Genomic DNA, 12,675 nt, shown 5'->3' on the forward strand with positions numbered 1-12,675 from the left:
CACAACGGGATCGGACCATTGTGATCCATAGAGTTTTTATGGTTGAGTTTTGGAAGTAGATCACCAGGCCTTTCTTCCCAGTCTGTCTTAGCCTGGCAGCCCTGCTGAAACCTGTTTAGCATCATAGCAATACATAGGCCTCCACTAACACCAGGGGGGCAGTTAAGCATGAGGTGTCTTGGCTGGGAACCAAACCCGAGTCTCCTGCACAGAAGAATTCTACCACTGAACCACCATTGCCCCTACTTTTACTATATTAGTGGATGGTATTTAGGAGCATTGTCTTTTCCTCTCTAAGCAGCTGTAGGACTGAAACTGGGAGCCACTGTGATGATGGCTTAGGAGCATCATAGCAAATCCGGTCTGCAGAATCAGGCTGATGTCAGGGATGGGCCAGCTGGGCACGAAGCAGGGCAGCTGCCCTGGTTTGCAGGAACCGCAGGAGAGATGCCCACGGCGGTCCCTGCCTCACCTATGATCTGTGGTAAGGAGCCACCATCCAAATCCAGCAGCACCGTCCCCGTCTGCAGGCAGGTTCGGAGCTCAAAGAGGCTGTGCAGGGACAGTGTGGACACATGGGGCTTGCTCCAGCGCTCGCCTCCTTCCTCGACCTTTTCTTCAAACTTTATCCACCTGAAAGGGGTAAGGATGGGCTCAGCTTGGCCAGTGCCCTCAGGAGGAGCCTGGGAGTCGTGTGTGGATACTGTTGGGGCATTGGTCCTAGACCCACAGGCAGAGGGCCTCTTGGGAACCCTGTGACTGTCTCCCCCACTCCTCCTGACACTGTCATGCTCAGGACAGAGACATCCAGAGAATGACCGTAAATGGGCCCGAGGGATTTCGTTGTGCTCCATTTGTGGAATGAGCTAGAGCTGGGTTGTGATGGTCGCACAATTCTATAAATGTACTAAAAACCACTTAATTGCACACTTGAAATGACAGAACTTTAACATACATAAATTACACCTCAATAAAGCAGTTAACAAAAAGTGTCATGTGCCAGACTTAATAGTCTGACTGAGACTAGAAGGATCCCAGAGGTCATGGTCCCCAGACCTTCCGTTAGCACAAGACTGGAACCATTCCCAAAGCCAACTCTTCAGACAGGGATTGGACTGAACTATAAGATAAAAAATGAGACTGTCAAGGAGTGAGCTTCTTGGATCAAGTAGACACATGAGACTATGTGGGCAGCTCCTCTCTGGAAGGGAGATGAGAAGGCAGAGGGGGACGGAAGATGGCTGAATGGACATGGAAATAGAGGGTGGAGAGGAGGAGTGTGTTGCCTCATTACAGGGAGAGCAACTAGGAGTATATAGCAAGTCGTGTTTTTTTTTTTTTTTTTATGAGAGACTGACTTAATTTGTAAACTTTCACTTAAAGCACAACAATAACAAAAAAAGGGTCATCAGGAAACCAGGGGTGGTCACGTGTGAGGCATTGAGTGCCTGCCTTATGGGGTGTGATTTGCTAGGAGTAGGGACAATGAGTATTCTCCCTATGGGTTCTGCTGCAGGGCTTGAGGTTTCCAAGATTCTCACTCTTAGGATTTGGGCTCTGATAGCTCAGGTTAAAATCCAAATGTCACGGGGGAAGGAAAGAACTTAAACCAAGGATGTGCAGGAAGTTGTCTTTTGTCAGAAGCCTGGGAATCATAGGCTGGGGTGGAGGGGCAGAGTGGGAGGGCCTTGGACGATGGGCAGAGGCAATGCCAGACATGCCTTCTCCTCAGAGGGCAGCACTATTGAAGACCCCTACTTCATCTTTTAAGATGTCAACCTCACATTACAGTATGGCTTCAAAAAAAAAAATTTTTTTTTTTCAAGCTATTCTAATCAAAAGCCCAAGGGAGTATTTTTGGAGCCTGGTTAGTGAATTCTAAAGTTCCTCTGAAAAAGTGAATGTCAGAGAATGGTCAGAGAAAGTTTAAAAAAGAGGAAGTATGGGGTGGGACATGCCCTAGCAGATATCAAAACTTGCTGAAAAGCTAGAGTAATTAAAACAGCGTGATTCCAGTCCAGGAGTAGACCAAGGGATTGATGGATCAACAGTCTACAAACAGACCTGGATCCACATGGGAATTCAGGCTATGAAAAAGGAGTTGGAGTTGTTTAAAAGATGATCAATCTAAGGATAAAAAAAAGTTAAGTCCTGGCTTCTCACCAAACATAATATTAAAGTCTACATGGATTAAAGTCTAAACATAAAAAATAAATCTATAAACAAAACTATCAATGTACAAGAAGAGAATGTAGGAGAATATTCTTATGTCCTTGGTTGTGGAGAAAGACTCCTTAAATAAGATGGAAAACCACAAAGGAAAAAAAAGATTCGTGTATATAAAAATAAAATAAATTAAAAGTTCTAGAAAACAAAATAAGGCATAAACCAAGTTACAGGAAAAGTAATGTACTGGGGAAAATATTTGCAACAGACAGAGCCTCAAAGGACCAATATTCATAAGAGAACAAAGCTCCTTCAAATCAATAAGAAAAACTCAAAGTGCCCAATGGAAAGTGAACAATCCCAAGAAATTTAAATGGCCAATAAACATATGAAAAGATGCTCAACTTCATTAGTAAGCGAGGACATCTAAATTACAACAAATGAAATAACATTCTTCACTTCCCAGCCTGTCAGTGGAAATATAGGGAAATGGGCACTCATGTACAGCATGTCGGGTCCCCAGGTGATGCAAACGGTTAAGGACTCCACTGCTAACCAAAAGGTTGGTGGTTCGAACCCACCCAGGGGTGCCTTGCCAGAAAGGCCTGGTGATCTGCTTCCGAAAGCTTATAACCTTGAAAACCCTATGGAACAGTTCTACACAGGGGGCTACTATGAATCAGAATCGACATGATGGCAACTGGGTTTTTTGCTTGTTTGTTTATTTGTTTGTACTGCAGACTTAATGGTTGTGTTAATTATTTTATCTAGGGCTGCGGTAACCGAAATACCACAAGTAGATGGCTTTAACGAACAGACACTTATTCCCTCACAATTTAGGAAGCTAGAAGTCCTAATTCAGGGCATCAGCTCCAAGGCAAGGCTTTCTTTCTCTGTCGGCTCTGGGGGAAGGTCCTTGTCATCGATCTTCCCCTGGTCTTGGAGCTTCTCAGTGCAGGGACTGGCTCTTCTTGCTTGGTGGTAATGAGGTCCTCATGTTCCTCTGCTCACTTCTCTCTTTTATATCTCAAAAGAGATTGACTCAAAATACAACCTAATCTTGTAGACTGAGTCCTGCCTCATTAACACAGCTGCCTCTAATCCTGCCTCATTAACATCATAGAGGTGAGATTTACAACACATAGGAAAATCACATCAGATGACAAAATGGTGGACAGTCACACAATACTGGGAATCATGGCCTAGCCAGATTGACACACATTTTGGGGGGACATAATTCAATCCACAACAATGGCACAACCTTTTTGGTGGAGGTAATTGGGCAGCCTCCTTAAAAGTCTAAAGCGTGCATCGTTTTTGATCCAGTGGCTCCATTTCCAGGAAATTACGACAGGAACATAAGGACACATCTGTACAAGTAATATGTACACGAAGATGCTCACTGCAGCTTTGTCTGTTTGGCAAAAAACTGGAAACTCCCCCCACCCCACCCCACCGCCCAGTTCTTCAGTGGGGGAATGGTTACATCTGTCCTACACGTCCATGCTGGAGACTACCCCTGAGGTAAAAAGTGTAAGGGCAAACCGGATACTGACAGGATGGGTAATCCATTTTACTGAAAAGAAAAACGGTGTGTGTGTTTGGAAATGCCCAGCAAAAGGTTTGAAAGGGTACATGTCAAACAGTTACCAGTGGTTACTTCTGAGGAGAGGAGTGGGATTGTTGGGGGGCTGGTTAGAAGACTTTCACTCTTTCGTTGGGTTATTTAGTAGAACAGAGCACATCCTGCAGAGAGAGACTGCCAGATTCTGAGTGCCAGCTCCATCACTTAGTTGCTGTGGACTTTGGGCACGTTACTTAATCTTTTATCACCTTTGTTTTCTTTAAGGATAGTACCAGTGTGTAACAATTAGAGCACATAATATACATATTCTATCAGTGCTAGCTATTGTCAACATTGTTTTTGAAAAAGAAAGACTACTACTTTCGTAGTTTTGGAAACAAGAAAAAAGGAAGAAAGTAAAGTCATTCAAACCATCCCCCCCAACCAGAGGCCACCATAGTCGATATTTTGACGACTATCATTTTAGATCTTCCAGCGTGCACATATGCACACACACACACACACACAAACACACACTTTTATATCAATAACATTTTAGCGGCCTTAAGGGTATAATATCTAATAGACGTCTTTTCATGTTTATATATATCCATAACCATTAAAATTTACTGTAGCTCATGATATTTTAAAGGCTCTCTATTATTTCATGGTATGAGTGTACCATAACTGACAGGAGCAATCCTGAATTTGTGGACGTTTGGATTATTTCTAAGTATTCTTTATTATAAATAAGGCTGTTTTGAACATCCTCAGCTCCTGCTGAATATTTTCTTTTGGGTAAATTCTAGGAAATGGAATTGCTAAGTCTGCACATTCTTAAATGTATAACATACTGTGCCAAACAGTTTTCTAGAAAACTTGTACCAACTTACTCTTTCACCGATGGGTATGAGGCTGAATATTTCCCCGAAGTCCTCAAACTCTAGCATTTTCATTTTTTTCACCTTTTTTTATCTGATAATTGAAAAATTAAATCATGTTTGCATTTTTTTTTTTGATTACTAGTGAGGTTTTCCTTTGTCAGATTTCCTCTTTAGCTAATTGTGTGAGCACTTTGCTTTATCAGTGTTTAACGTCTTAATTCAATTAATTTATTTGAGACCAGCTAACCAGGCAGCTGGAGCCCTGGTGGCGCAGTGGTTAAGAGACTGGTTCCTAACCAAAAGGTTGGCAGTTCAAATCTACCAGCTGCTCCTTGGAAACCCTATGGGGCAGTTCTGCTTTGTCCTATAAGGTCATTATGAGTCGGAATCAACTCGATGGCAATGGGTTTTGTTTTGAAACCAGGCAGCCAGCAGACATGAATGGAGAGGGTGATCAGAGGCCTGGGAGACAAAGATCTGAAACAGGGTGGCTGGAGCAGAGACCAGACAGACACTTGCCACTAAGTTGTAGCTGACTTTTTTCATGTGAAAATCTGTTTTGAGGAACATCATTTAAATTATAGTAGATCCAAGTGTACATGATACCAATAGAAAGGTTTTTCTCAGTAAGAGTTTGCAAGGGAGAGATCAAAGGACAAGTCCAAGTATTTTGGTTGAGAACACACTCAACCTTTCTCCCTGAGGGTCTTTCGCCTATCCAATCAATCCTTTATATTGCCCTTTTTTTTTTGCTCAAAAAAATCACAAGATCAACTAGACTGTCACCTGCCACTGAGGACCCTTTTGCTACTCCATACCCAGCCCATCCATCCAAAAGTGTGATGCATCCCATTCATGGGGTCACTTTGGTTGGTTGTGCTCTTCACTGTCCCACAAATATGTGGTGCAGCCCTCTCCTGACATCCCATTCTTCAACTTTCTGCATATGTAAAAGCAAGTCTACCTAGAAGGAGTGGGTAGAGTCACACCTCCTCCTTGAAACATCCTCTATTAAATCCAGATAGCAAACATGATCAGTCTTCTCCGTCCTCCAGGACCTGGACTGTTAGACACACCCCAAGCGTTATTAGCTCCACAGACAAACAGACAAGGCAGCAACCCAGCTGAGCACAGTTTGAAGAAAAGTAAACTTCTTCCAGGCTCAGGGCAATAACAGAACTAGACCCTGCTTCCAGAATCTCCTGGGAACTTGATTTCAAAACATTCTAGGATACTAGACAACTTCACTAGGGACACCTCTCCAGCCCCCTTTGAAGCTATTTTAGGAATACAGATGTTGAACCATGAAGTCTGTGACCTGGACCTTAATTTTGTGTTTTTAATGGCTACAGCTGGAAATTTAGCTCACTTTCACCTTGCCTAGAACAAGGCAAAGTGGAGCACCAGAGATATACAGCAGTGGTTTTCAACCTTGAGTGCCCATTAGAATTCCCTGGGGGAGGTTTAAAAAAATAGTGAAGCCTGGATGGTCACCTCACCAGGAGGGAGGACTGGTCATGGGAGCACCCCAGGTGATTTGAATGAGCCCTGAAGAGCCCCTGCCTGTAGCTACATAAAACCATGTGACTCAGGACAGTTTGGCTTGTCTGGGGTCCCAATGCCAGCAAACACAAAGCTTTGTGTCCCATTCTCCTACAAGTGGACCCACTACGGGACATGATCTCTTTCCCTTAGAATAGTGCCAAGAACACTGGCAGAAGAGTGTGCCCAGATATATGTATATTTGGAAAATGTGAACTTTGCCTGGATAATTTGATGGAAAGTAAGGAATTAACTGTTATTTATTTTTAGGTGTGCTAATAGTACTGTGGTTATGTTCATAAAGAGCCACATACCGAAATATTATAGATGAAATGATATGGTGTCTGGGATTTCTATCAACATGACCCAGATGAACCAAGATTGGTCATTAGTTAGCTTGTAGTTGTTGAAGCTAGGTGATGGATACATGGAGGCTCATTCTACTATATACTAACCAGCTGCAATCGAGTCAGTTCTGACTCGTGGCAACCCCGTGTGTGTCAGAGTAGAACTGAGCTCCATAGCATTTTCAGTGGCTGATTCTTTGGAAGTAGATCACCAGGCCTTTCATTTGAGGTGTCTCTGGGTGGACTTGAACTTCCAACCTTCTGGTTAGGAGCCAAGCTCCTTAACTGCTTGCACCATCCAGGGACTACTATACGCTACTTTTGAATTAATTTGAATTCTCCACAATAAAAAGTTTAAATGTTTTTCAGAATGAATAAAAGAAAGGGCTCTTTAAAAAGAGTCTGCCTAAAGCCAGGTTTAAAGGCTCGTGGAAGCCTGGTAAAGTGGGTAATGTGCAATCCCAAGCAACTCACTGCCAAGTGACTTTTATACTGAGGTTGGCTTCAAAAAGTGGGGAATTAGAGTTGGAGAAACTGGTCCAGTGGAAAGAAAATCTCCAGGTTGGTAGAAGGCTTTCAGGGGTTTTGCTGAGCCTGGGCTGCAGCACAGCCTCCTGCCTCTGTACGTGCCGAGGAGAGTCAGCAGGGCCCCCTCCCAGCTGGGATGGAGCTGAGTGGAAGCTCGAACGGTCACATGGCACAGCAGCAATCCTCTGTCACGCAAAGAGGGGGCTCAGAACCAAGGCTTTTTCTGTGATTAGTTAACTCTCGGTCACAAATACGATTAGAGAAAGTTGCTGTTCAATTAACGCCCACAGCAAAAGATAGAGTCAAGAGGCAAGCTACCGGGGATAGCCAAGGCTTTCCTACCTCAAGCCGTGGTACGGGACAAGAGGGAGGTTCTCCTTAAAGGAGGATCTGAAAAGGGCTGAAGACCGAGAATCCAGAATTGTAGTTCCATGCCCAGACAGAGGCTTAAACCATAATCCCCACGGATTCTACTTTGGTTACAATAGGTATCAGTGGTTCTCACTGGTCACATTAGAATCATCTGGGAGCTTCTGAAAAATTCCAGTACCCAGGCTGAACCTCAGCTAATTATATCAGAATCCCAGGGGGCCAAGAATCAGACCTCAGTCATTTTTAGGAGGAAGACACAGATGCTTCGAGAAGAAAAAACAATGTGTGGTTAAGCCAGTTGCTGTGGAATTGACTCCAACTTATGGCGACTCCATGTGTCACTGTAGAGCTGTGCTCCATCGGGTTTTCAATGTCTGATTTTTCCCAGATGTAGATTGCCAGGGCTTTCTTCCTCTGGGAAGCTCCTCTGGGTAGGCTGGAACTGCCAGCCTCTGGGTTAGCAGCTGAGCTCGTTAACTGTTTACACCACCCATGGAGTCCTATGTGGGGTTAGATACAAAAGGGTAAAGACTGGAGAACAGATAAAAACATTGGGACTGGGGTGGAGGTCCTTTCTTTCTATACTTGTTTTGCATGTTGTTATCATTAAACTGTGTCCTGGTTAGTTCATTTATTGAAAAATTACCGTTAGCTCATTCTAATTTTAAAGATTTTTTAAATGAAATCTTCTGTAAAATACAATCTTTAATGTCAAGGCTATGTTGCCTCTAAACATTTGTTTTTAGAAATCATACTTGTGTGAATTTATTTCTTGTAATAAGTTAAACTTACCCAAAGGAGTCCCTGGAGCCCTGGTGGCATAGTGGTTAAGAGCAATATGAATCCACCAGCTGCTCCTTGGAAACCCAATGAGGCAGTTCTACTCTGTCCTATAGGGTCACTGTGAGTCAGAATCAACTTGACGCCAACAGGTGTGTGTGTGTAAAGGAATCCCTGGGTGTGCAAACCGTTAATGTGCTTGGCTGGCTGCTAAATGAAAAGTTGGAGGTTCGAGTCTACCCAGAGGTGCCTCAAAACAAAGGCCTGGTAATCTTCTTCCAAAAGATCACAGCCACAGTTCTACTGCGACATATGAGGGGACCCCATAAGTCAAAATCTACTCATCAGCTACTGGCACTCACCTAAAAGTTGTAAGGTACACACCTGCACTGTGGTAATCAGCTAGCTACGTGGGCTCACTTTGTTCTCTGACTCCTCCTCACCCTCATCATCTAAAGGCTTGACTTCATGTATTAGTTATAAAGCATCAGGATGCGTTGTTTTTGATTTCTGCCTAAGGATTGTTTGTAAGAAACTTTGTGACTCTAACGGATTCATTTCTAAAAAGGTATGTGAATGCGTTTTTCTCCCTTATCCAGCAGAGCTACTGAACTTCACTTATGAGTCCTAACAGCTCCCAGCATTTCCCAGCAGAAACCAAGGCCAGTGTTAACTCCCTTTGCAGGGTAGGCAAGAATTGCCCTAGCGGAGTCTGAGGAATCATTGCTTCCCCCCTAGGCTCAGTCTCTGATAGAAGCACCAAGAAAGGATTTCTGGGAGAAAAAAAAATCTTTTCAAAACGGGAAGTCCAAAGCAAGTTCTGGCCCATCCCTACAATTTGTTTGGCAAATTCACACCATATAAGGACAAGCACATGTATGAAAATGTGTCCACCGAGCTCTTAAACACTGCACCACCAAGGCTTCTCCGAATGTGAGATACTCAGTACAAAAAGTTGTTTCTACAATGGATTGAAACTACACAGACAATGTGTATTCTCACAAGTCAACCTTGGTAATGAATTTGGAAGTGTATAAAGGATAAAAGACTGAGTGGGCAGGCATGGGTCATGGGTCAACATACACCGTGTAGAAGTTTAGAGGTACCAGGAGGGGCTGCTGAGCACCAGAAAGGCCTCCCAGACCTCTTAGGGGATCCTCCCCAGCCCAAACTCAGAATCTGTCTTTTTAGTGTTCCAGAAGTGATTAGGCTTAGGGTCTCTGACTAATGCTATCCAAGTTCACAAGGGCTGATGTATAAACCCAAAGGCCAATTTATTTCATTTCTGTTGAGATTTACAACTGTTAAACAGTTGGCCGTTGCATTTTCTCACTATAGCCAGATGTACAGGGAAAGCCAAAACTTCACCAGAAATCTGTTTGCTGAGCGTAAAATCAGAACAAGGCACATTAGTTAAGTGATTCAGGATAAGACGGCTTGGGATAAGATGGCTGGAAACCTCCATCTCTGCAGATAAGATATGCCTGCGACTGGGACCAGACAAGTGGGGCTCTCTGTCTTAGCTGGTTCTGGATTGAACCCCACAGTCTTCCATGGCTGACTAGCCAAAGCCCTGTGGTTGAAAGTCTTTGCTTTTGTGGCCTAGGAGCCTCCTCTGAGGGTCTTGTGCAATGTGGGCATTACTGGAGAACCACTTCTCCCAGGAAGTCATTAACCACAGTGGTGCAGCTTCGGGGAGGGGGCAGTGGAGTGGCATTCCAGGGAGCTGTAGTGAATGGAATGGGGGGTTGGGAGACTCTGCTCCCAAGTCCTTGCATTCAGTGAAGGGTCCCTCTTGCTGCACATTATATCTTCATTCAGGCGTGAGAGGAGCCCATCGCTGAGTGGACGCCACCAGACAAAGGTACTAGCAAATTCTAAACTGGCTCCTCCAGGGAAAGGCTTCTGGTGCCAAACCTCTCTGAAGGCCACTTGCCTGTGTGTTCAGGACATATTTGTAATGGCCCCATGGAACCACCATTTACACACCTGTCAGTCTCCCTCAGAGTCTGTGGAAGCATCCCTTATTTAAGGCTCTAAGGATAGGTCCCCTCCTTCGCCTAGATCTTCTCCCTTCCACCTCCGCTTATTCACGGCCTAGTTCGAAGGCCACCTTCTCCATGATGAAGCCTCCCCAGGCACCCAGCTTGAGGAGGCAGCTCCTTCTTCTGACTCCCACCAAGCTTTGTGTCATTTATCAACAGCACTTAGGAATAACATTAGTGGGCACTTTCTATGTGCTGGGTGCTGTGCTAAGCACTTTCTGTGTATTATCTCATTTAATCCTCAAATAGAGCCCAGAAGGCAGGTCTGTTATTAGTTCCGCTGTACAGATGAGGAGACAGAGACTCTTACAGTACAAAGAGCCTGCCCAAGGTCATGAAGCTTATAAGAAGCAGGGTCTGAGGGCAAGTTTTTTGACTCTAGAGTCCCTGTTCTCAGTACTTAGCATATGCCATCCTGGGTTTTATGATCTGTGTATATGAGCACACATTTGCTTTTTACACTAGTTCAGGGTCAAAAAACCATGGCCTGTGGGCTAAAGGCGCCACACAGCCTGGTTTTGCATGGACAAGTAGGTAAGAATGATTTTTACATCTTTAAATGTTTGTAAAAAAAATAAATAAGTAAGGGGGACAAGCAAGAGGAAGAGGAGGAGGAAAGAAGGGGACTACATGTAACAAACAAACAAAAGCACCTAAAATATTTACTCTCTGGTCGCTAAGAATCGGAATCGACTAGATGGCACTGGGTTTGGTTTTTTTTTTTTTTTTGGCCCTTAACAGGAAAATTTTGCAGACTCCTGCACTAGATCATAAGTACTTTGAGAGTAGAGTCATATCTTATTCGTTTTAATTCTCCCACAGGACCTAACACCACATCCCCTAAAATGTTTTGAGAAGGAAAGAAGAAAGCGTGGAAAAGGCAACCTTTCGAAAGGTCTCCCAGACCCACAGGTCAATTTCCCCTTTTCCACTGCCCGATGGGTTGATGTAGGCTTGCACTGACATCGGTAGATCCTCATGTACAAAGATAGGGGGTGATCTCTGAGGCGCCTGGGTTTGCAAAGCTTCACCACCTACACACTCACAGGCAATCTGAAGAATTCTGGAAGTTCTGATTGGCATTAGAAGCACCAACTGTGGCCAAAAGATTGATTGCATAAAGTACACATCCTCACGAATAGCCAGTTGCTATCAAGTTGATTCTGACCCTTGGCAACCCCATGTGTGTCAGAGTAGAACTGTGTTCCACAGAGTTTTCAATGGCTGATTTTTTAGACGTGGATTGCCAGACCTTTCTTCCAAGGTGCCTCTGGGTGGACTCAAATTTCCAACCTTTTGGTTAGAAACTGAGTGCATTAACTATTTGCACCACCACAGACCCTGTCCTCACTACTTCATATGTGTAAGATGCATATTTGGGGTGTCCACTTGGCCTGCTATCCGTGGGGATAGATTCCCTAGGCCATGTTTATACTACATGACCAACCCTCCCCATAACGCTGATCTGGGTCACAGAGATGGAACAAGCAAAGTTGGAAAAACTGGATTTTCTGTAGAAATAGGAATTGGGACTAAGGAACAGCTACCAACTCTGAGTTGGTCCCTTGAGTAGAGCGGATGTAAACATGAAGGCTGAGGATTGGCCAAGGGCAGGCACAAGCACAGGAAGCTGGCTACAGTGATGGAAGAGTGAAGAAGATGCCCAGAGAGAAGCAGAGAGAGACCAGAAGCAGAGAAACAGAACAGCGTACCTCCTCAGGTACCCTAAGGTCACACTAGTATTCTGCTGATGCTCCTTGCTTTTGCACAAGTTAGTGCGAGTGGGCTTCTATTACTTGCAGCCTAAAACATCCTAACCATGACAGTGGCATTTCTCTCCTCCTTGGGCACCACACACAGGCCCTGACAGCTCACTCGAGCTTAGGCTGTGATAGCTGGAGCTGGACATACTGGATAGAGAGCGCATGACTTCAGCACAAAGAACTCCTGCCAGAGACTTTTCAGGAGTGACTATTCCTTTGGCATCTCTGGATTCTGATAGCACCAATCCTAACAAGAAGAGGAGACGTAGCCACCAAAATCAATGTGTCGACCTCATTTTGATTCTCAGTTGTATAAGCCAACAATAAAAAGGTGCCTTTGAGATAATAAGGGAAATCTAGACTAGTATCAGATGATGTTAAGAAATTATTCTTAATTTTGTTAGATGATACAATGACTTGTGGTTGTGTTTACAAAAGAAATCCTAATTTTGCATAAAAAAAAAGTATTGAAATATTTACATCTGGGATTTTCATTAAAATGCTCCAGCAAAAACAAACAACCAAACAAAAGCTCCAAAAGCAAACAAAACAAAAAAATGGTAGAAACAGATAAATATTAATTATTGATGAGAGTGGGTGATGGGTATATGGGGACTCATTATACTATTTCTCTCTACTTTCGATGTTTGAAATTTTCCATAATAAAACGTTAAAGTATATATG

At 43.9% G+C, this 12,675-nt stretch overlaps 1 protein-coding gene across 2 annotated transcripts in view; it reads right to left on the bottom strand.

Annotated features, from left to right (window-relative positions):
* Window positions 1–12,675, bottom strand: part of SLC4A5 (solute carrier family 4 member 5) — a 91,559-nt gene that overhangs the window by 50,752 nt on the left and 28,132 nt on the right. For both annotated transcript variants that reach the window (XM_064268750.1, XM_064268749.1), the window contains exon 4: window positions 473–633. In XM_064268750.1, the coding sequence (XP_064124820.1) occupies window positions 473–633 (161 nt within the window). The remainder of the gene's footprint in view (window positions 1–472; window positions 634–12,675) is intronic.

This window comes from Loxodonta africana, chromosome 15 (genome assembly GCF_030014295.1).
Source record: "Loxodonta africana isolate mLoxAfr1 chromosome 15, mLoxAfr1.hap2, whole genome shotgun sequence".
Classification (NCBI taxonomy): Eukaryota; Metazoa; Chordata; class Mammalia; order Proboscidea; family Elephantidae; genus Loxodonta; species Loxodonta africana.